Source organism: Rhineura floridana, chromosome 1, assembly GCF_030035675.1.
Source record: "Rhineura floridana isolate rRhiFlo1 chromosome 1, rRhiFlo1.hap2, whole genome shotgun sequence".
Classification (NCBI taxonomy): Eukaryota; Metazoa; Chordata; class Lepidosauria; order Squamata; family Rhineuridae; genus Rhineura; species Rhineura floridana.
Genome location: NC_084480.1, coordinates 291,481,035 through 291,506,694, shown reverse-complemented (window position 1 = coordinate 291,506,694; position 25,660 = coordinate 291,481,035). Strand labels below are relative to the sequence as shown.

Below are 25,660 nucleotides of genomic sequence, written 5' to 3'. Positions count from 1 at the left end.
CAGCAGGTAAGATGTTTCACAGTAAACAGGAGTGCACTCTTAGTAGTTTAATTTTTTCACATGTCCTGGTTATTACAAGTACCTTAAGTTCTGCTTGTCTACTAGGGGTATAAGAATTTATCTGATAGTAGTAGTAACTTTATTGCTCAAAGCCAAAGGCCGTCGCAATGACATACAAAAATGTACAAATACAAAAGACGGACACCAATATAAAATATACATATATCAATCATCAATAAAATGGATCAGCCAGGTTAAAATTTTACTAACTTACAGTAAAAAGGGAGGTTAAACAACCCTGTTTAAGGGTGAAAAGTCCACATATAAGATCTAGAAGGGGCAGAACCCACCAGATGGAGCTAAGTCTAAAACCCGGTCAAGCCTACCTATATCAATTTAACCAGAAATGGGGGCCATTGCAGAAGACTCTGCTACCTTTTGATGCTTGGCTCTAATTTTCGCTGCAGCAAAGGCATAATTTGCCACTTGTCAGGTTACAAAAATGTCCGTGCCCGCTAAAAGAATGCAAACTTGTTCTAAAATCGATCTGTTCTTAGTCAAATGGCTGATGGGGGGAAAAAACTTCTCCCTAAGGGTTTTATAGAGGGGACAACTCAACAAATAGTGGGCGATGTCCTCCACGTCGCCTGAGTTACATATATAGCAACGTTGGTGGATCGGGATGTTTCCACATCTCCCTTCAAGGAGAGCGGTTGTCATTGTTTGGAAACGTATGGCAGTGAAAGCTCTTCTCAGCCAAGGGGGCTCTAAAAAGGAAAAGTAAGGTTCCGTGATAAAGGTGGTTTTAAACATGGGGAACCAATGAGAGAAGGCCGTCTGCGTGGAGGCGTGAATATCCCATCTTTTGGAATACAGAAATATTCTATCCTTCAGCAGCAGTTTGGCTTGTATGGAAACTTGGGCAGGCAGGGACTCTAGACTTATCTCGTATGGGGCAAGGGTGGATTTAGTCTTATTTAACCAATTATTTTGGAAAGGGTTTTGTGACTGTTCAAGGAAGCATTTTTTTGGCAGCCGGGTGTCATTCATAGAGACTAGTCTTAACCAATAGGAGGCAAAGGCTTCTAAAGGATAAAGGCCTGTCTCTGACCTCAAAAATGGAACAGGTGTTCCCTTCGGTGCTGCCAGCACCATACGAATGAAGGCGTTTTGAATTTTCTCTAGCGGCTTCATGTTAACGTGGCCCCAGATCTCTGCACCATAGAGGAGCACAGATATAATTTTCCTTTGAAACACCTCCAGTGCAGGCAGGACCAGAGAGCCTCCTTTGAATTTAAAGAAGCGCATAAGCAGTTGGATGGCATGGGAGGTCTTCAATTTGGCCAATTCAACATGAGCTTTCCATGAGAGGGAGGAGGCGAAAGTGAGACCCAAGTATCGAAAAATACGTTGTTGCTGTATAGGTTTTTCATTTATTTTCCAGGTATGGCACTTAGTTTTCCTACCAAACACTACAACTTTAGTCTTGGAATAGTTTATTGTTAGCAGTTCCTTTGAACAGAAGGAACCAAGGCTTCTTAGGAGCCTCCTCATACCAATTTGCGTAAGAGATATCAAAGCTATGTCATCGGCGTAAAGCAACACCGAAGGAGTAGAATCTAAAATTGAAGGGGGGAAAAAGGAAGGGCCCAAGAGTTCACCAACAATGTTGTTAATATAACAATTAAAAAGAAAAGGGGCCAAAAGACAACCTTGTCAGACTCCTCTCTTTGTTGGAACAACGTCTGATAGGAGGCCATTGGCACCTAACCTAACCTTAAGGAGCGTATTAGTGTGGAGTATTTGTAGAAGGCAAAATAGGCGTCGATCGATGTTTGTGACAGCCAATTTCTGCCAAAGCCTCTCCCTATCAATGAGGTCAAAGGCAGCTGAAAAATCCACGAATGTGACAAATAATTCTTTTCTCCTATGATGAGAATATTTCTGAATTAGGTGGAGCAGTGTGAAACAATGGTCTAGAGTTGACTTGCCCTTAATAAATCCTGCCTGTTCTTCTGCAATAGCCATATTTTCATCTGCCCAAGATAGCAGTTTCCCCAGCAAGTATTTGGCATACAACTTTGCAGCGACATCTATAAGGCTAATTGGTCTAAAGTTTTTCAGGTCAGACTTAGAACCCCTTTTATGAATTGGGATCACTATACTGACCGTCCATCCCTTCAGAATTGAGCCACTGTAGTTGATAAAAGTGAATAGCTTAGCTAGGACCGGGGCCCACTAATCAAGGTTGGCTTTAAATAGTTCCGCCGGTATCACGTCCTCTCCCAGTGCTTTTTTAGAGGGGAAGGCATTGATCAGAAAGCGTAATTCTTGAGGGTCTACAGGCTCCCATTCTTTGCATGCCTGTAGAGGCATGGTTAATAGATTAAATTGAGTATCTCTAATGGGGGAAACCTTGCCCCCAGCAAATAGGTCCGCAAAATAAGAGCACCATTTGGTCAAGGTGATTTGATTTTCTATACAAAAATATTCCCCTTTGAACCCTCTTGAGATCAGGTCCCAGAAATTTGCTGAGTTGGAATCCATTAAGGCTAGGGCCAACTCCTTCCATTGTTGACAGATGAAATTTGCTTTTTTTTTTTACGTAAAAGGTTTTTATAGGCCCTGCGTAGAGATATGTACAAACTAATTTTTTCTGTTGAATCTTCCCTACTTAGGGCTCTTATGGAACAAGCAAGTTCCTTTTTGGCATTAGCACACTATCAGACCACCCGTGTTGCCTTCGGACGGGAGGGCGGGAAGTAGTCAGTATGGGTCTTAGGTCTTGAGTTAGAATCTCATAACTGTTGCGGGGGTCAGCCTATGCTAAAAGTAGGTCTCTACGCATAAGAGTGGCCGGTGAGTTTAAGTAAGAGTTCAGGTCATCTTGTAGCCTCGTATTCCATCTAATCCTTCTCGTGCCAGACAGAGACAGGTTTTCCAGGGGGATAGCACTGCAAAATTGGAAAGTTGATGTAATGGACAGAAGCAGATAGATTGGCATATGATCACTTTCAGATCTAACCAATACAGCAAAAGCCTCTAGACAGGGTATTAGGGCAGGGGAGAGGATCATAAAATCGATCACACTTATTCCTCTGGGTCCATAATACGTATAAAGCTCTGAAGACGGGTTAGTAGGGGATCCATTACAGATAATAAGGTGGTATTTGTATAGCAGGGTAAAAAGTGCACAACCCGCCACAGTTATTACTGGGTGTCTCGAACACCTAGGAGGGCAAAAGGACAGGTCATCCCTTGATAGGCCCAGTTTGTCCCCTATAACGAAGTTGTTCACACCTAATCTGGCATTGAAATCCCCAGCCAAAAGTATTAGGGGATCTGCCACTTCCTGGAATATATAATATAAGACCTGATCTAAATCTGTCCAGACTGGTGAATCACTTTGCCTCCTTTTTGGAATAGGGACATAGATGTTAATGAGGATTATTTTCACATTCGAGGGCCAAACAATTTGGGTGACCAGCATGTTGTTGATCGACTGGAAAGGGACTTGTGTAATGGTTAGATTTAAATCTACAGAAATTAGTGTAGCAAGGCCACCAAGCGGTCTGCCACCTTTTACTGAGTTCAATGCCGGGAGGGAAACTGAGGCAAACCCTGGGAGGGAGGGGAAAGCCGGGGAAGTGACCCAAGTTTCCTGAAGACATAGAATATGAAATTGAGAAAAAAATTCTCTGAAAGAAGTATCTTCTAGTTTACTAAGCCAACCCGCCACATTCCACAAGATCACCTTGAGAGGCAGCTGCTTTGAAGACGATCGGGGAGTGGACAGTCACAAATATGGGTTTTTAGTCGAGGTGTCCAGGGACGAAGTCGAGTTTTGGTCAACGTTAAGGAGACTGATTTTCTCACATGAAGATGCTGGTCTGCTGACACTGGAGTTAGAGAAAGTCAAGAAAGGGGCCGGAGGCACAGGTGGACATTTCGAGGGAGAGGCTAACTCTGAATTCTCCAAGAATCTTAAATCTGTCCAGGAGGGAGTAGTGTATGTATTTAGATACTCCCTGCCAGTCGGGGGCAGAGAGGCAGTAGGGTCAGCGTGTGAAGGGAGATGATCTGGTATGGATTGCGGCTCCGAAGGAGGCACCTGAGACAAATTACTAGGTGGGGGAAACAGACCCTTCTCACCTGAGTCCAAGTGAGATTCTGTATTTATTTGTGATGCAACCTCCGTGTGCCTCAACCTGTACTGTAAACGATAAGCAAGGGTCTGTAACCTCGCAATGATGTCCCGTTGGTTGGGGGGCGGGAGGGAGCTAAAATTCTTAAAAAGATCCCTCTCTTCTTCTATAAAGAAACTCGAAGATTCGTCCTGTTGTCCCATCAGCGTGTCGCACTCTGCGTTGAGCTGTATAAACGAGTTTGAGGGTGAGCACTCCATGGCATTTTCCCCTGGTACATGGAGTAGAGGAGTGGACCCAAGTTGCAGTGCCCGAAATGAAGAATCGACATCAGTCCCTTTAGGAGGTTGTAAAAATGATGTAGCTCCCGCTTGGGGGGGGGTTGTCCCACAAGGTCTTGATGTCGGGAGAAGAACCCTTTTCCATTAAGGAGTGGGGTTCGTGGTCCCCATCGTGAACAGTACGTGGGGATTGTATGAACTTCGATGATAGAATTAGTGGATGGGGTTCCACATCATTTTTAAAATGCCTTTGGAGGAATATACCCTGAGCGAGCATTATACGTGTGTTTGAGTGTAAAAAGCGGACCGTGTCCTGATCCCTGAAGGTGAGTAGAACCCTGGAGGGTGGATAGTTATTATAAAGATATTCAACTTTACCAACATCTGCCACCATTATCTGCCTCATAGACTTCGCATGTAAGAGGTCGATGATATGAAGTTGTGATTCTCGAGACTTGAGCCTGCGACAGTTAAGCAGAACGATTTTGTTCCGGCTGTATTTTAAATTCCAGTGTTTCTCTTTGTTTTCATGATGGGAAAAGGTAAGACGGACCGGGGGAACCTTAAGTGAGGTGGTGTTGCTGACACCACCGGAGTCATAGGCTCATCATGAAGGTTGTTAGTTGGAGTTCTCGGTCGATCTAGGGGGAGAGAAGAGTTCTTTTGGGGTTCCTTGGGTTTTAATTGGGCTTCCAGTATTTTGAAAAGTTTGAAGAAGTTCATTTTCTTAGTCCTCGGCCGCCTAATGTTCTTAATATTTTTGGATTTTTTTCCAGCTACGGTGGTTTTCAGCTTGGGGCAGCGGGGGCAGGACCCCCGACTAGCCTGTTTGGCATTAGAGTGGAATGTGTTACTACTCGATGTTGGAGGTGAGAATTGAATATGCAGTTTCTTGAATTCCTCCGTGAGAGTTGTAAGGAGAGTATTAGACTCATTTATAAAGTTTTTAATGCCTAAGATGTCTCTCGAGAGGGTTGTCAGGAATGAATCCATCTGGTGGAAATTCCAAAAGTGAGTAGCAAGATGAATATTATCCAATAACTCTTGATCTGAGGACTTGTGTGGTGAGGAGAAGGGCAGGGAGCAAAGTGGGCTCGTAGTTCTATTATGAGCCCCGTTGTAATTTGCATCCCCGGAGGCGATGCCCTTCTGCACCTCTGTCAGAACTTTGGCCTGCTCTAATTCCTGGGCCAGATTGTGTGCGGGAAAGAATGACGTGTCTGCCAAAAGAATCCCTTTCGTATCGAGAGACCAGTCTAAATTCGTCCTTTTGGATTTTTTCTTGCTCCCATTAAAGAAGGAGGTGATCTTTGGCTGTTCATTCATCCCCAAGGGCGATGTTGTTTCCTGGTTTGAGACAGGACCCAGGTCTTTAAGCATTTTCCTTATGAGCACCATTTCATCTGGTGTCTGACTGTAAGAGAACGAGACCAGGAAACTGAAAAGATCCAGCAGTTTAAAAGCTAAATAACATTTCAGGGTAAGAGGTAAGCCACCACGTACGTTATGAGTAATTCCTTTTCCGAGGTGCCAAGTGGCACCAAGAGTGATTTGTAATAGTTCAAGGACGGCATTCAGTAGCAGCCTTTCCTCTCACCTCAAGACAGAGGCTGGAGCCGAAACAGAGATTAGAAGTTGATACAGAAACAGAAACGGACTGGTCGGCGTCACAAAATTAACCTTCGGTATGAGGACTTCCACTTTCTTGCAATTTGGGGAGTTAATGAAGGGTCTTGGGGTAGCAGATGAATTGCTTATAGTGTAAATGCTGAGAAGCCAACAGCAAGCAAACTGAACGGGGCAGCTATCTTCTACTCCCCCTCTGTTTCAGATACACAGAATTTATCTGTTAAAGGCACTGCCATGCTCTGACTGAGCAGGCCACATCTTCCCCTCCTGCATTCAGATCTGAGATTGTTCACAGTGGAAAACTGTGAACACACTCTGTATAATACTTGGGTTGTGTGGTATTTAGTGAATGAAATGGTACAATGACTGAAGGCGAATGGTTCAGGGAAGAAAGTGGCTGATTTCAATAGTGCTTAGGTCCCAGGACATGAAGAACACAGGATGCAGCCTTATATCAAGTCAGACTATTGGCCTATCTAGCTCACTGTTGTCTACACTGACTGGTAGCAGCTCTTCAGGTTTTCAGACAGGGGTCTCTTCCAGCCCCATCTGGAGACACTAGGGCATGAACCTGGCGCCCTCTGCATGCACAGCATGTGCTCTGCCACTGAGCTACAACTCTTCCCCCTGTAGAAGATATGAACATTTTGGTCTAATCAGTGCCTGGATAGGAAACAAGGTGGAAACAAGGTGCCTGGATAGGAAACAAGGTGGATCCTTGAGTTACATTATGAAAGCTGTTGTCTTTACACAGTTTGGAGTTTTCCCGTGTTCTTCTCACTAGCTAGGAAAGGGAAATCTGTACGAATGATTTGGAAAGATATCCCAAGAGCTGACTTTTCCTTCCAAAAACAGCATCCTATGTTTCATTGCTCAACTTCCTTTCAACAACTATACAACTCAGTTCATAAGCCCATCATAACAAGCAGCAAAATGCATAAAAAAGCCACAAAAACAAGACTGATATATTTCACTATATGAGGGACGTGTTAAGAATTTCAAATGTAGTGGCTGAATCTTATAGCTAGCACTTAATTTTCTGTTTTCTAGTTTATCAACGAAGATTGAAGACAGAATGTCACATTTTAGGTTGATAGAGCCTCCTGGGAACAGCTCACATGTTAGAAAGAGCAGCGATTAAGCAGCTGCATGAGGCTGCTTACAAACTTGCTAAGTGTAAGAAAACATATAATTATGTAGTTTGGCATTTTATGTAAAACAAATCACTTTCACTGCCATCTCTATGCCGCCTCCTCTTTTGAAAAATGAACCTCTGGCCTCTTTGCCTATTAATATCCTTCACTTTTTACACATTAAGAAGAAACTGCCATAAAACTGGATCCATGTCAATCGGGCTTTCGGCCGGGGTTTGGTACAGAAACAGCCTTGGTCGCCCTGTATGATGACCTATGTCGGGAGAAAGACAGAGGGAGTGTAACTCTGTTGGTTCTCCTTGATCTCTCAGCGGCTTTTGATACCATCGACCATGGTGTCCTTCTGGGGCGACTTGCGGACTTGGGAGTTGGAGGCGTTGCTTGGCAGTGGCTGTGCTCCTACCTCGAGAATCGTCTCCAGAAGGTGGTGCTTGGGGAGCATTACTCGAGTCCCTGGGTACTCCAATATGGGGTCCCACAGGGTTCAGTTCTGTCCCCCATGCTCTTTAATATCTATATGAAGCCGCTGGGCGAGGTCATTAGGAGATTTGGAGTGCGTTTCCAGCAATATGCTGATGATACGCAGCTCTACTTCTCCTTTTCATTTTCTTCAGGTGAGGCTGTTAATGTACTAAACCACTGCCTGGCCGCGATAATGGACTGGATGAGAGCTAATAAACTGAGACTCAATCCTGACAAGACTGAGATGCTGTTGGTGGGGGGGCTCTCTGCCCAGATGGTTGATGTCCGACCTGCCCTAGATGGGGTTACACTCCCCCTAAAGGAGCAGGTCCGTAGTTTGGGGGTCTTATTAGATCCGCTCCTGGCACTGGAGGCTCAAGTAGCCTCGGTGGCACGGAATGCGTTCTACCAGCTTCGGCTGGTAGCCCAACTACGACCCTATCTGGATAAGGAGAACCTTGCTACAGTTATCCATGCTCTGGTAACCTCTAGATTGGACTACTGTAATGCACTCTACGTAGGGTTACCTCTGAAGACGGTTCGGAAACTTCAGCTGGTGCAGAATGCTGCGGCCAGAGTTCTTACTGGGACAAAAAAAATTGATCATATAACACCTGTCCTGGCCCAGCTGCACTGGCTACCAATATGTTTCCGGGCCAGATTCAAAGTGTTGGTTCTTACCTATAAAGCCCTTAACGGCATCGGACCGCAATACCTGGCGGAATGCCTCTCCCACTATGTACCTACCCGGTCGCTGCGCTCGACTTCGAAGGCCCTTCTCCGTGTCCCAACGCATAGGGAGGCACGGAGAACGATAACTAGAGCTAGGGCCTTCTCAGTGGCGGCCCCCGAACTATGGAACGCCCTCCCTGATGAGATACGCCTGGCGCCTTCTTTGTTATCTTTTCGGCGCCAGGTAAAGACCTACCTCTTCGCCCAGGCATTTTAAAAATTTAAAAATTTGAATTTAAAATTGAAAATTTTTAATTATGTTTTATTGTGTATTGTATTTACATCCACTTGTATTTTAACCTGTTTTATTATGCTGTACACCGCCCTGGGAGCTTATTGCTATAGGGCGGTCTAAAAATGTAATAAAATAAATAAATAAATAAAACTACTGGGATAACTGGATTCCAGTAGGAACTCAAATGCACGGAATTGCAAAAAGTTTCTAAAGGGCCAAATATATCAAACACTCCCATTCAAAACACTCCTCATTACCACCAATTCATAAAATCTGCTGAGGTGTGCACATCAGCTCATATACTCCTGCTTCCTACTCTCGAGGAAACCTTTCAATGTAGACTGTTGCCAAAGAATCCTTTATATAGGAAGCAATCTTATACTGAGTCACACCATTGGTCCATCCAGCTCTGTTTTGTCTACACAGACTGACAGCAGCTCTGCAAAGTTTCAGGTAAGATTACGTCAGAACGTTCTGCATGCAAAGCATGTGTTCTACCACTGAGCTATGCCCCTTCTGCTTCACATCTACTTCCTCACTACTAGTTCCTTCTGTAGCCACATTATGGCTGAAGCTGCCCTGAGCTACTATGATGCCACAGAAACTTGGAGGTCAAGAATGTCCAGAGGTTCCATTATTAAATGTCATGAATTTAGAAAAGGAAGAGGCACCAGAGATCATATCTCAAACATACGTTGGATAATGGAACGGACCAAGGAATTTCAGAAGAAAATCACCCTGTGCTTTATAGATTACAGCAAAGCCTTTGACTGTGTAAATCATGAAAAACTATGGAATGCTTTAAAAGAAATGGGGGTGCCACAGCATCTGATTGTCCTGATGCGCAACCTATACTCTGGACAAGAGGCTACTGCAAAGACAGAATATGGAGAAACCGATTGGTTCTCAATCAGAAAGGGTGTGAGACGGGTGTATTTTATCACCCTATTTGTTTAATCTATACGCAGAACATATCATACGGAAAGCAAGACTGGACCAAGATGAAGGAGGTGTGAAAGTTGGAGGGGAAAATATCAATAATTTAAGATATGCAGACAATACCATACTACTAGCAGAAACCAGTAATGATTTGAAACGAATGCTGACGAAAGTTAAAGAAGGTATATTCGAAAGCACACTTTAAGGGTAGAGACACACTTTTCTGCTAGTTCCAGTGCATCACCACCTCTCTCTTCTGAAAACAGGGGCACATGACACTAGTCAAACCCCACCCCTGTTTACTGCTGGGATCAGCTCAAGTGCGTTTTCTTAAAATTCAGCTTCAAACAGATTTGGCAACTGATCAGCAGTTCAACCTGTTGCCCCTCCAGGTGTGGCCAATGGAAACGCTTTGCTGTAGGCAACTAGTGTCCTCACAGCCTCAGTTGTGTGCCCAACAGCAAGGCCCAAGAGGTCTGAATAGTTCTGTAGGTGAACGTATCTAGGAATATCTTGACCCACAATGCACCAGTGGAAAGAATATCCTAAAAGAAAACATTGGAAAAGACCCACTATTCCACTTTAAAGTACAATTTACAGAATGAACTTAAAAGAGCCATGGGTCATTATCCAACAAAGTACTTCTGCTAGTGCAAGGACTTTTGGTTGTGTAATGGAATGTCCCCTCCCTTCCCTCCCTGTGGGCTCCGCCAAATCTGTTCTTGGGTTTTCCCCAACCCTCTAGAACAGATTTGGGGAGGGTGCAGGGGGCATGCAGAGAGAGGAGAAGGGGAGTTCCATTGTGCTAGCGGAAATCCTTGCACTAGCAGAAGTATTTCACTGGATACCGTCCATAGCTTTCAGCTTCTGTTACTTTCCTTGGTTTTCTGCAGAGGGGTCTGCCATTGGCTGCACATAACGTTTATAACATTCAGTATTCATACCCTGAGAGAGGGAGCGGGGGTGAAGCTACATTTACTCTTGACAAATTAGTAAGTAAAGCACTGAGCATCTTTCTATTTGATTTAAAAAAACCCTAAAAGCAATGAGAACACAGTCTTAATGGAAAGCAAACAGGACAAATCATTAATCGAGACGCTATTAGCTGCTTTTAAAAGGCACTCATACATCTCTTCTTGAAGTGACCTGCATAAGGGCAAACTCTAAAGCCCACAGCTGATGAGAAAACAACCCGCACTGAACAAGAAAAACCCAGCAACCCAGTCAATGAATATGTGATTGATTGTTCCACAGCAACAGCTTCACTTCAGTGCAATAGATCAGACATTTTAAGGGGAAATGTGGCTTTTTAGCTCACCGATGGTGTAATATCTCTTCAGGTCGCCCCTCCGCGGATTGCGCCGTTGGGTGTTGGCAGTGTTGTTCTGCTCCTCTTCAGAGATGGCTGTGTTAGTGACAGGCGTTGGTTCAGTTGGCTGCATTGCATGTTGTGCTGCAGGAGGCAGATGTTCATAACCTGATGCGGAAATATCAATAGACTGGAACTTCTTCTTTAGCCTGGAAACAAATGGGTATAATATACTGTTAATGTCTCAATTATAGCCATATATTTTCCCTTGTTATACAAAATGGTGGGGGAAATATCACGTTTTAATATTACTGTTATATACCTATTGGCACCAAAGGGTATTAAAAGCTTCAGCAGATCAAAAGAGGGTCTGTTTCTGTGGGCTGCAATCTTTTACCGTCAATCAGCCTCAGCCCATCTGCAGGAGCCTGGAACTTGGACTATGTCATCAACTGCTAAGGGCCAGAAGAATCTGCTATGCATACCCCTATTATAATTTCATCTGTGTGCGCAATTTACTTTTAAAATCTTGTGAGCCAATTTATGCTGAAAAGCAGGGGTATAAATGAAATTAATTTATAACTTTGAGATCACAGTGCTACTGAGAAATGTACTCAAAAAGCATGTAAATGAAAGTTCTTATATTGTAAGCTAATTATTCCATATGTTGATCAGTATTCCTGTGTTATGATCGCTTAGCTGATTTACCTATATTCTGCCCTTATGCTACCATCAGAAGCAGAGCTTGGAAAAGTTACTTTTTTGAACTACAACTCCCATCAGCCCAATCCAGTAGCCATGCTGGCTGGGGCTGATGGGAGTTGTAGTTCAAAAAAGTAACTTTTCCAAGCTCTGATCAGAAGCTTGGGGGGGGGGATAGCCCAAGAGAGAGCATTCTGTGTGGCAGCCCCTAAGTTGTGGAGCTCCCCACAGAGGTATATCTGGCAACTTCACTAGACAGGTTTCAGAGAATGCTGAACATGCACCTCTTTACCCTAGCCTTTGACATTTTCAGAATTCATCCTATTTTTGTTATGTTTATGACTTTAAGTTGTTTTAAATTGTTTTTAAGGATATATTTTAAACTGCTGTAAATCTCAGGGTAAGGTAGATTTAGCCTCTCAGTGCTTAGGGCTCAGGGCAGGTGGGTTTTATTATTATTATTATTATTACTAATAATAATAATAATAATAGTAATAGTAATAATAGTAATAGTAATAATAATATCAACACTGTTTGTGCCTGCAAAAGTTTTGGGGCTGTCATACTGCTTCATTTCCAATGAGTGAATATCTTGCAACTTCCGGCTGAAATCTGGAAACTTTTCATACCACAAATTTCTGGGTTTGGGAAGTTGTGCACAGGGCAGTCAAAAGTTCAACCTAGGAACCTTGCAATTAAGGGGAAAACAGAAACTTTACCAGGAGTCTGCTGTGATGCAGGAAGGATGAAAGTGGCCTCTTCAGTGATTTAGGACAATTGTTAACAAGAAAGAGAAAGTAGTGGAAATCGTGAACTGAAATGGCTAGGAGGGATGTTTGGTCAGGAGCCAAGACAACCATTCATCAGCTTCAATTTTCAAGGAGGCACTCTTTTCCCCTCCTCATCAGCAGAAACTAGTCAGTGATAACTGGATTCACTGTTTTAATGGAGATTACTCTCACCAAGTCAGACAGAGGGGGTATGCCAATCAATGAGCTACATAATTTTCAGCGCAAGGGTTCCAGTGATCTTTCCCCGTTTTCCTCTAAGTAATCAGAATGTGTTGTTTTTGGATCAACTCTCTGGGGAAAAATTGCTCCACAATGCTAAGATTGTGGTGTGTTTTAGAACAAAAAAAACACAAAAACATACCATACCATCAAAATACATTTTGAAAGCAGCAAAATCAAACATCCAGCAGTTTAGTTGCAAAACAGAAAAACAGATTAAAACCATTTATTGTAAAAACAAAACCATATCTCAGGAGGCATGTATACCACACTGAAATTTGATGTTCCTGTAAAACTGCCAGAGTGCCCAGTGCTTGTGGAGATGTGAAATGTAAAAGAAAGTTTAACTTTATATGTACTCTTTTATTTGCAGAACTAAGAGACTTTCTCTATTCTCATAAAAGTATTAAGCAAAAGGCCTTACCACACATGAAGAATATAAAGGGAATTATCTTCATTTGAAAATATTTGTATTCTGTTTGCAATTAAGTGCTTACAGTACACGAGTTAGGCCCCATTTGCACTATACATTTAAAGCAGTATTATCACTTTAAACAGTTATGGCTTCCCCCAAAGTATCTTGGGAACTATAGTTTGTTAAGGATACTGAGACTTTTTAGAAGACCCTGCTCCCCTCACAGAGCCACAATTCCCAAAAGGTTTAACAATCAATCCCACTTCCCAGGGAAACCTAGGAATTGTAGGTCTGTGAGGCACACTCATTTAAATTGCTTCTGCCAAGGAGAATACTCTTTGTATTCATGGAAATAGTAATCCTGAATAAGCAACGGCATGGGTAAAACAAGAATTATTCATCTTTATAAAGGGACACATGAAACACTGTGTTCTATGTAATCCTTCAAATTTCTTTTAATATAGCTTTCATTTTCAAAATAATCTCATTAATTTACTTAATAGATTTGTTAGCCATCTTTCAAGATGCAGTATGTTCTCAAGGCAGCATAGGTAATTTTTCTGAGCCAGTCCATGAGCTTGTAAAAATCACCTCATCCTGCTGAGGAAGCAGGAGCTTTTTTCTATGTGATGCAATCAGAGTGTTTTGCTCCGTTATTTTGTATGGGGGAAGAGGTAATGTAACCCTTACCCTCACAATCTGTTTTAGTTGGTTCAGTCTGGTGGGTGGGGTTTCAGAGCATAAAAACCTTGTTTGAAGAAGAAAGCAAGTGTGGGGCAGAAAAGTTGGTCCTGGGTGTGGCTGCAAGGGAAGCTATTATTTAGTTGGTCTTTAACCCCTTGATTAAGGACCTTGCTGAATCTGTGGACTTTCCGGGCCTAGCTGAAGCTGCAGTGGTTCAGGGCAGCAGGATAAAGCTATTCATCTCCTGAAGATTAAGAAAAAGAACTTTTCAGTTGATTGCAAAGATATTTTGCCAAAAAAAGAGAGAAAGGACACATGGACAAGGATCTTTTAAGTATTTGGAAAACGAGAACCATATAAGACTGTGTTATATTAAATGTTATGTTTTCTTTATGAACAAAAAAGTTCATAAGTTATTCATGGAATCTTGCAAATTCATTTCATTTTTGGCCCATAAGAACCTGCAAGGGATTACAGTAACAGACATTATGGGAACAAGAATAAGAGAAGTAGGAAACTAACTACCAACTACATCCCTATCTGGACAGGAATAACCTGGCTTCAGTTAATAATAATAATAATAATTTAATTTATAAGTCACCTATCTGGCCGCTGGCCACTCTAGGCGACGTACAGTTTAGTTGCAGTAAATGCATCACAATAAAATACATATAAATACATATAACAGTAAAACTATGAATAAAGAATAATAACAGTTCAGAGTAATAGGCGATTAGTCCTAAAAAATTAACCCTCCCCGGAAGTCCCAAAGGCCTGTCTGAAGAGCCAGGTCTTCAAGGCTGTGCGGAATACATTCAGGGAAGGGGCATGCCGAAGATCATATGGGAGGGAGTTCCAGAGAGTGGGGGCCGCCACTGAAAATGCCCTCTCCCTAGTCCCCACCAACCTAGCTGTTTTAGTTGGTGGGACTGAGAGAAGGCCCTGTGTGGCTGATCTTGTTGGGCGGCATAATTGGTGGCACTGGAGGCGCTCAGGTAAACTGGGCCGAAACTGTGTAGAGATTTAAAGTTGTCCATGCTCTGGTAACCTCCAAATAAGATTACTGCAATGCACTCTACGTGGGGCTGCCTTTGAAGACGGTTCGGAAACTGCAGCTTGTGCAAAATGCAGTGGCCAGATTGGTAACAGGGACCAGATGGTCCGAACGTATAAAACTGATTCTGGCCCGCTTGCACTGGCTGCCTTTATGTTTCTGAGCTCGATTCAAGGTGCTGGTTTTGACCTATAAAGCCTTACATGGCTTGGGACCACAATACCTGATGGAACGCCTCTCCTGATACAAACCCACCCATACACTACGTTCAAGATCGAAGGCCCTCCTCCGGGTGCCTACTCCAAGGGGAGCTCGGAGGATGGCAACAAGGGAGAGGGCCTTCTCAGTGGTGGCCCCCAAATTATGGAATGATCTTCCTGACAAGGTGTGCCTGGCACCAACACTGTTATCTTTTTGGCGCCAGGTCAAGACTTTCCTCTTCTCCCAGGCATTTTAGCATGTGTTTTATACTGTTTACATTTTTAAATTGTTTTTTAAATTGTTTTTATAAGATCTGTTTTAAATTGTATTTGTTTTAATGTTTTTAGTTACTGTAAACTGCCCAGAGAGCTTCGTCTATGAGGCAGTATACAAGTATAATAAAATAAATAAATAAATAAATAATATTGTAGGTCCTCTGCAGGAGATGCACTTCCCCCCTACTCATTTTTATCCTTGAAGGCTCTTAATTCCCTTCCATTACATTCAATAGGAGAAAAATGAGCCAGTAATTCTCCTGTGTGGCTTTTAATCTGAATGGAAAATAATTACAGAAATTTGTAATGCTTGCCACTTCCTTTGACGAGGGTCTTAATGAGTCCCTGAAGTTCTTTTCTGAGTCTGACATCTCTAGTTTCAAATAAATTGTGTTAACACATCTCAGATTTCTTAAATGTCACTCCTAGATGATGATTCCAGGCTCCACTATTCTCTACTGTATTGACCCTCTAAGCTTGCCACACCAGGAACTGCTGAGTCCCAGGCTGTGGTAGTTTTAGTTCCAGGCCTGCCTTACAAGCAGCACCATGCTGTGGGCCTTGTTCCCTATATATTATAGTAAAGTTCTTGTTGTTTAGATCATCTGTGTGGCCTCTTCCTTCATGATACTTTTCATCTACCTTGACAAATAAAACATTAATGCTTTTAAAAGCCCACCAAGAAGAAAAGAAATCTTTGGCAAATAAACACTTAACACCAAAAAAAGTCTTCCAGTGTTTTTCAATTTTCACATTCAGTTACTGGCTTTTTGTACAAGGACTGGGTCATGCAAATTAATTTTGCCTTTCTTGACATTGTTGTTCACTTGCAAAGATTAACTGCATTAAAGTTGGTCTTTTCATTAAGAAAGGAAGCAAACATGGTATACTACATTATTTGGTTGCCTTCACAAAAACAAACAAGTCTGCTGGTTGATACTTCTGTGCTAAAAAGCTCTATCAAATAATTTGTGTATGGGTCACAGATAAACTTGCAACTTTCCCCTTGTGCACTCAGTCCTCTGAAGAAGGGTGGCATTTAAATATATAAGATAAACAAATCCAGAGGTGACAAGATAGAAAAGCAAAGAGTCAGGAAGGTTAAGCCAAGATCAGAAGAGCGGGTCAGAGGAGGGGTTCACAATTTCCCCCTCAGCTTCAGCTGGTAAGACACCTGAGGCCGTTTCCGCACCAGGATAGCCTGACCACGGTTGTCTACACATTGGTATCCTCCAGGCTGGATTACTGTAATGCACTCTATATGGGGCTGCCCTTGAGGTTGGTCCAGAAGCTGCAGCTGGTGCAAAATGCAACGGCAAGACTGCTCACTGGGGCAGGGTATCACCAACATGTCACCCCAAAGGTTCTAGTTTTGGTGTACAAAGCCCTATACAGCTTGGGACCAGGATACCTGAAAGATCATCTTACCCCTTATATACCCAGTCGATCACTGCACTCTGCAGGTGAGGGCCTCCTGCAGATACCATCTTATTAGGAGGTCTGTTCTGCACAACATAGGAAAAGGACCTTTAGTGTGGTGGCACCTACCCTGTGGAATTCCCTCCCCTTAAACATTAGGCAGGCGCCATCTCTGCTATCTTTTCGGCGCCTTTTGAAGACCTTCCTCTTTCAACAAGCCTTTTAAGTTGAGACCTATCCCAGTCTGCATCTGTGTCAGAATTGTTTAATATGTTTTTTAATAATGTTTTTAACCCTTTTTAAAAGTTGTTTTTTTAAAATGTTTTTAATGCTGTTATGTTTTAATGTCTTTTAGGATCTGTTTTTATGATGTTTTAAAGTCTTTTTAGTGCTTTTGTTTGCTGCCCTGGGCTCCTGCTGGAAGGGTGGGGTATAAATTAAATAATAAATAAATTATAAATAAATAAATTGTGGTTCACAGACCCCCAGTGGTCCATGAGCTTCATTCAGGTAGTCCACAGCATGTCCGTATTAAATATTCATACTTATTTTTAATTGAAGTTATATTGCTTCTTTTATTTCTTATATTTATTATATTGTATTGCAGTTTGAATCTATGGAATGCAAATTGTAGTACATTAAATACAATATAAGAAATAAAAGAAGCAATAAAATTTCAATTGAAAATCATGCAGCATTCAGTATGATGTGTTACAATTGCAGAAACAGGCAGAAAGATCATGAAGTGACCCACCAAGGCCATCGGCAATTTTCAAAAGGTCCATGGGGAAAAAAGTTTGGGAACCACCAAGTTAGAGCAATAAAAATCTAAAGATGAGTAAGACATTTTAGTTCAACTTTCAGAAATTATCTGTATAGGTCTGAAGGCTGGTAGAAAGCAAGAAAATGAGTTTTGCTGATGTCTTTTTTCAAAATACTATGAACTGACTATGAAAAGATGATTTTCCTTTATTGCGAGGAAACAGCCTATTGCAAACGAAAATGGAATCCTTCTTAAGATCTTATCCCATAGATTTAAATAGCACTGTCTCCAAAGGGAATATTCTCCTCAGGTCATTGAAGATAACATCGGACCTACATTTATTATATCCAGATAATCCTACATGATGTGACCTTGTGTAAGATAGCTTCCTGTGTTTCTCTAATGTAGGGGTAGACATCATGGTGCCCTCCAGATGTTTTGGACCACAGCTCCCATCATTGGCCATCCTGGTTGGGGCTGATGGGAGATGTAGTCTACAACATCTGGAGGCCATCACATTGGCTAGCCCTGAGCTACCCCAATGACAACAAGGCTGTTTGGTAAACTGCAAGCAAGAGTCAATAACCTCTGTATCTTTGGATTATGGAAATGAGTTTAAAATAAACGTTTTTCTGTCTTAGAGAGCTTCCTTCTCATTTTTTAAAGTAGATGAAGTTACACGTCTTTATTTCATGCAAAGGGTTAATGTAAAATAAGAACAACAGTGGAATCAGCAATTAGTTCTGACTCCAGCTGGCCAGGCCTATGAGAATTAATATTTAGCATGGATTTCTGCTGAGCTCATAAAGTTGTTAGCTTGCTTAGCTGAATACATCTTTCACTTACATGGCTCATCAGTTGAGTGGCACAGCATATGTAAAACACAGGCATCTTAACTTCCAGAAAAACTGTTAGGAACGCATAATATATTTTAAAGCTGGAGTAGAGAAGGCTTTTCAATGAGCATTCTTGCCATGATGATAACTGGTTATTTTGAACTAGCTGTTGTTAAAATGACAGTTACTACCTAGACACAATTTATCTTCAGTATGAAGGCTGTCTTCAGTGAAGATTTGTTTAGTTCTCAGGCAATTCACTGACCAATATTGGCAAAAGGAATGGCAGAGCCAATAATGGGGGGAAATACTCATAGCATACTTGGGCTCACCAAGAGGATAATAAGCATTTTAAATTGGATGGATTGTCCTATCAGTTGCAGCTCTAAAGGCTAGGATCCACTCAGAAGAATGAGAAGGAGGGCCTTCAAATGCGGCAGGACTAACTTGCCATATTTTGAATCAAGCGAAGCAATTGCCATCTAAAACATAGGAAAGTAAGAAGCTGCTGTATACTGAATCAGACCACTGGTCCATCTAGCTCAGTATTGTTTACTCTGACTGGCAGCAGCTCTCCAGGGTTTCAGACGGGGGACATTCCCAGCCCTACCTGGAGATGCTGGGGATTGAACCTGGGACCTTTTGCATGCGGTATATATATACCACCCCATAGCTGAAGCTCTCTGGACCATTAAGTCCAGAATTTAAAATTACCTAAAATTTACCTAAGTACACTACTGGGGCTCACAACTGACACTTCCTAGCTACCTTATGATTAGGGCTGCATCACTTATAAATGGGACATGCAGGGTTTTGTTTTGTTTTTTAATTTAAAGTAAATGCAGACTATAACTGGGAAAGGTTTGGATGTGTTTTAACTGGGGAAACCACTAGTGTAGCTCATACATGCACGTGCCCTTTATGCATAACATAATAGAATGAATTATTTGTCCTGATTTCTGTGCCGGAATGCACCCCATCTCAGATGAAGCAGCTTTTAGAAAGACAAGAAACTGCTGAAAGTTCAAGACTTTTTCCCACAGACATACAGAAAATAAATTATCTACAGTCCAAGAATGGATTGCTGCGGTGACTCCTCTATAAAGTTAGGGCCCTTATTGAGAAGAATACTCAGCCTTCTGCAATCTGTGACTGGTATTGTTTAATACAAACCTTTTACATGTAACCATTTACCACATGATACTGTGTTAAGCAAAACTGGAAGATTGGGGCAGGGACTTCATCTCATCACAGAGTTTTCAAAAATGTGTTTTCATCCAAGGAAGAGATTATTTAGCTTCAAATGTGTTAAGGAAAAGATGCCGTAGAATGTCACAGATGCAGCACTGTCTCTTCTTGACCTTTGGCCTTGGACATCGACCAAGAACCATTAAGCTAAGCTAACATAAATCTAAGAAAAGAACATGAATTATGAAAACCTGTCCTTCTAAAGAGAATGTATGCTTTCCCTTAAGCATCGCACATCAGCAATATTTTGCCACTTTGATGGTCTATCCAAGCAATTTCATTTCCCTTCTCAACCTCCATTCTCTCCTAAGCTTTGTGAAAGCCTCTATTTTTGCCTTGCCACTTCCTACACAAATTAAATTCCCTCTTCACTCGTAAACCTCCTTGGAGCAACCTATTAAATCTTTTCTTGTAATCACTCTTTATGCTGCACATGACAAGCCATTATCAAAGTAACTCTCTTTGATGATGCGATGTTCAGAGAAAGTCACATAATGATACAATACATATGGAAGCCCTAGATAATAGGTTGCAATCAATGAAATGGCATTTCCCTCCCCTCTCCCATATACATTTCAAAAATTTGTTAGCATAATAATAATAATAAATAATAAATTTAATTTCTTCGTCGCCTATCTGGCCAATGGCCACTCTAGGCGACTTACAAAATTATTAAAATACAATTAATAAAATACAGTAATACAATAAAAACAATAGATCTACAACAACAATATTAAAACTGGGTAGGAGGCATTACAATTATATCGATTAACCCTCCCCGGATACCCCGAAGGCCTGCTGAAAAAGCCAGGTCTTTAAGGCTTTCCAAAATACATTTAGGGAAGAGGCATGCCAGAGATCTTGTGGGAGGAAGTTCCAAAGAGTGGGGGCCGCCACTGAGAATGCCCTCTCTCTTGTACCTGCCAACCTGGCTGTTTTTGTTGGCGGGATTGAGAGAAGGCCCTGTGTGGCCGATCTTGTCGGGCGGCATAATTGGTGGCGTTGAAGGCGCTCCGTGAGATAAACTGGGCCGAAACCGTATAGGGATTTAAAGGTCTACAGATTAAAGATTTACAGCATCAGTCTTCCACCTCTCTGCCAACTGATGAAGTGGGAAGGAGCAAAGGCTGAATTAAACAAAATGCTGCTATCAGCATTTCAATGCAGCTTGATAACCTAGCAGGTGAGATGCATTATGTCTTGCCGAGTCTACAAACAGGATAGATGGCCCACCACTCACAGTGCTTTGTTGAAGAGTCCTCTATAGTAAATCAAATCACTGTTACTGTATCACCAGAGAGCAGATAGATGTGTCTGTCATACCACTATGACACAAAAATGAGTGGAAAAAAGCATTTGCTACCCCTTCTGTATAACTTGGCCCTCAAAAAAGCCGAGGTGGACAAAGATGTTCAGTTATTTCTGCAGCTGACATCTGAGCTGATTGTTTTTATTACCCTGTTGAAGGTGAGAGGGTGGGCAGAGGCCGAAGCAACATATTGGATGTATCCAAATCTTTCTGAAGATAAAATACATAACAGAAAAATATGGAAAACAAACTTGCCACATTCCTCCAATGTTTGATCAAACTGAATTCTATTAGAAACACCTCATTTCTTAACCAATATTTGTAGATTCCAGTTAAGATGTGAAATTGTATTAACTAGATATACTCACATTAAATTCTGTCTGCACAACTTCTCGGCCTTTGAAATTTGCAGTCTTTACAACAGGCATGGAAAATTACTTGGGGCCCAAGTGACCTGTAACAGATCTGCTGGGGATACCCTGCTTGTTACTCTGACTGTAGCTTCTGTTGGGCAGGAGACGACACAAGGCAGGGCATTCTCAGCAATGGCCTCTCAGTTATGGAACTCTTCCCAATGACATCTGGTTGTTTGCCATGTTGGCATCATTTAGGTGAAAGGTGCAAGCCCTTTTGTTTACCCAGGCCCTTAGAATGTAATCAACCTTCTTGATGACACTACTATTTTGTAGATGTGGTTTGATGTTGTCAACATCTTTTTTTTTTATTGTTGTGGCATGTATGCGATGATGTATTGTTAGACACTCTGTGCTTCCATTAGAAGAAAGGGCAAGATATAAGTACGAGGAAAGAACTAAACAAACCTGTGGTCCTCCAGATATTGTTGTACTCCAACTCTCATCAGTTCCAGCCAGCATGGCCAATGGTCAGGGCTGATGGAAGTTATAGTCCAACAACATCTCCTTGGCTACAGAGTCTCTGCCGCTGCTTTACACGATTAAAGTCAATGGAAGCTTTGCATTGTAATGTAATAAAGTGATGAGGAGCCCTCATGGCTGATGGGAAACAGACTGTGCTGGGGTCAGGCTCAAATGTTTCTTGAAGACACCTGTAAGGACTGCCATGTTTTGCTACAGGCTTGGACAGGATGCTGGCTAGATAGGCTTTTGGCCTGATCCAGCAAGGATCTTGTTTTGTCAGTGCCACTTTGCTCCACTTCCACATCTCTAAATTGGGCTAATGATCTATTTCACAGGAAAATGAATAACAACAAATGACGGTAAAGGCCTGTGTGATCTAAGAAGTCTAGTAATCAAGATGCATCGAATAAGGGGAGTTATCTTGTAATTCTGATATTTGCTTTGTATTCATTTTCAGCTTCCTTATTTTTGAGATAATGTTGCTTACTTTGAAGCAACATTTTTGCCTTTGTAAATAAAGATATCCCCAAAACTTTGGGAGTGCCGTTACAAATAAGATTAGCTAACATTGCTTCTTTAGTGCTAGTGGCTTTTATTCAGGATCTTTGCAGGGTGCATGCACATTTTGTCCAAACAGAATCATATATCTCATTTGTAACATTCATCTTTTAATTATAGCTGTTGCTCTAAGAAACAACAGACTGACAGTCCTTGAAGACTGAAGTCCCCCGAGTTGTAGGTGAATACTGCCTTCATACAAAAAGCTGAAAGGTAACGTCAGGGCCGGTTCTAAAGGGCGGCCAGGTTGGGCACTGGCCCGACGGCCCCTGGAGCTACAGGGGGGCCCTCAGCTGCCCCTCCGTTCCCGTTCTGTGATCCGCACCCCCCCAAGTCCCCCACATCCCCCCACTTACCTGTCTGGTGTCTTTTACTGTTGCCCTTAATGAAGATGGTGGCCGCGGTTTCCCTAAGATACTGAAGCCCCTGCCACCATCTTAGTTGATGGCAAAGATGCGCACGCGTAGCACGCATGCGTGCCATCAACAAAGATGGCGGCGGAGGCATCATCCCCTTAGGGAAACCGTGGCCGCTATCTTCATTAAGGGCAACGGTAAAAGACAGCAGACAGGTAGGTGGGGGGGCCTACACGCAAACGCAAATACAAACGCGCACACATGCCTGGGCCCAGGGCAAGCTGATGCCCAAGGGGCCCGGCATTTCTGGAGCTGGCCCTGGGTAACGTTTTAGCCATATTTCACCCTTCTCATAACTGATTTTCCAGTTTGTCAATCACTGCTGCTTAGTCTGCCATGTGGTCACCATGAAAAAGGAGTGGATCATTGGCTCCTATCAACTTCCTTGCCACTGCTCACACATTTTTTTCCTTCATCTGCAAAATCCATCTGCAGTACAACTCCAGAGGCTAAACATGTGAAGTGCCTTTTATTGGTTTGACAAAATTAGCTTGCTTTTTGGCTCATATGCATTGTAGCCTGCAAAGTCCCTTATTCATCAATAACTGAAGGTTAAATCTGCCATGACATTTAAAACTTTTGTGATGAAATTACACAACACCTGGAGAGCTGTCAAATCACTGCCTAAATGTGGCTAGTTTATTCATTCTTTATACACTCATAGTCAGGAGTTGCTGGTTCAGGTGTGTATGGGGTGTTACAAGTCTCGCCGAGCCATTCCCATCATACCTTTGCTTGGATCCATCTATGCAAATCCCCCCTACCTCTTTCATCCCAGCTCTATCATTGGAGCAGTCAGAACAGCTAATTTTTTAAGAGACAATATACCTAAAAACATCAAAAAATGGGGTCAGACAACAGATAATACCATTGCCTTTAAGCCCTGCCTGTATACTTCCCAGACATAATTGACCTAATGGTGTTAGAAAATGGAGTACTAGATCAGATGGAAACAGTGACACCTAACACACACAAATGGAATACAAGGCAGGCTGCACCCCAAACTCTTCAAATAACTTTCCCTGCTTAAATCTACCTCTTCATACTCAGCATATACCATTGTATTCTGCTCTCTGCTCATCCTCAAGTCATTTTTATCCTAAAGACAATCTCCCAATGCTAAGCACAAACTGTTCAAACTGTCCCAGTTCTTCAAAATGCTGAGCAGATTTCCATGGATGTACCAGAGCACTGTCTAGCCCATTTTTATTGGATGAAATTGTTGTTGATGGAATTCCATGTTTTAATGAAAGAAATTCTATTTTATTGGATGAAATGCACTTATTGTGAACAAAGGGTGTAGCTAATGTGCTTGGTGAAGCCTACAATGCATGTGCTCAACCCTTCCCTTTCTTGGCTCATAACATTGAGCAGAGACAGAATTGCCACTTGGGTCCAGGAGGGAGTGAATACCTCCTTGAGAAGTGGAGCTCTTGTGGCAGGGTTGATGCAGGAAGTTGTGAGACTCCTCTTAAAGAATTCTTCCTTGCATCTGGAAGATTGTAACAACTACCAACAGGTCAATAATACCCCATTTCTGGTCTTGAGTGAATGGTACTCCAGGCATTTTGGATGAGAATCATAATTGGATGCATTTCAATCTGGTTGAAGATCTACCTGTAGCAGAGAAACTGCCATAACCCCATGAACCTACCCCTTCACACTACCCTCAGAAATATCTCATATCTCAGTAGGTATGCTGTCCTACAAAACAGGGGCAGCTACACTGAAAACCCTGCTCCGAGTTAAGGCAGTCTCTCAAGTAACTTTGTCCTGAGTTGCTTAGGGCCTTATGCTAGTATCATAACCTTGAATTCAGCCCAGTAGCAGATAGGCGAACAAGGTCATTTTGCCTAGCTGCTGTGTTCTGCACTAGCTACAGATGGAGGAGGAAGGACAGACTGTTCCACTTGGGCAGGGGCACCTTCAGCATGTCCTCCTGAGCCCCTATTATCATTCCCATTCCTTCACAGTACAGAAGTCAGTGCCTGCAGAACTGGACAAGGACTATTTAAGTCAGCACAGTCAGCTCCTCAAGCAGATGGGGCCAACTGCAATATAGGCACTGCCAGCCTATACAAGGTCTCAGCTGGCCCCAGCACTTCAGTGAGACAACACTTTCAAAAGTTCAGCTACTCTGAGTGGAATAGGGGTCTCCTAACAACTCCCAGAACCTTTAACAAACGTACGTACCAAGGATTCTTTGAGGGAAGCTATGGCTGTTAAAGTGGTATAATAGTGTTTTAAATGCATAGTGTGGATGTGGCGGGACTTGCATTGTGCCTTAAGAAGTTGCTATATACCAGGTCACACTATTTGTCCATCCAATCCATTATTATCTCCTCTAACTAGCAACAGTTCTCCAGGGTCTCATCCTGTGATCTTTCTCATCACCCTTTCAACTAGAGATGCCATGGATTAAACTTGGTATCTTCTGCAAGCAAAATGTGTGCCCTACCACTGGGTTACAATCCTTCCCTAATTCATTTCATGATGGATTCAAGGTTTTTAAAAAGTATTATCTAAATATGCACTGTTTGCTCATGTCTCCACCTGTTTCTTCTGTGTAATGGATAAAGGGCAGCCACATGAACAAATATAATTTCTCTTCTTTTAAATTAAACATACATTATGAAATTACAGCTGTTGGAAATCTCCATATCATGGTATTTAAAGAAGGCACTTTAAATAAAAACCTGCGTAGAGACAATTCATTTAGCAGTCTGCCACCTTGGCAATGACATCATTCATTACTCACTGTCTGACTTTCATAACCAAGGTTCATCTCCATCACTCCAGATTTTTTTTATAGCTCTCCTGAACTTTAGAATTTGATGTGCAGCAAAATGTATTACCAGATCTAGGGCTCTGCTTAATCAGAACCATAATCCAAAGTGTCATAAACTATTTGGTTCCTGGAGAAAAATCAACGGGCAAAAAGTCCCTGAGTTTTTAATAATCATCAGGGTGTATTGCCATTTGAAATGTAACTCACTGAAAATAGCA

The 25,660-nt window shown here is 42.2% G+C and overlaps 1 protein-coding gene across 4 annotated transcripts in view; it reads right to left on the bottom strand.

The window, feature by feature from the left end:
• OXR1 (oxidation resistance 1) overlaps nucleotides 1-25,660 on the bottom strand; it is a 299,282-nt gene that overhangs the window by 176,264 nt on the left and 97,358 nt on the right. For all 4 annotated transcript variants that reach the window (XM_061604956.1, XM_061604973.1, XM_061604964.1 and 1 more), the window contains exon 4: nucleotides 10,896-11,095. In XM_061604956.1, coding sequence (XP_061460940.1) covers nucleotides 10,896-11,095 — 200 coding nt within the window. The remainder of the gene's footprint in view (nucleotides 1-10,895; nucleotides 11,096-25,660) is intronic.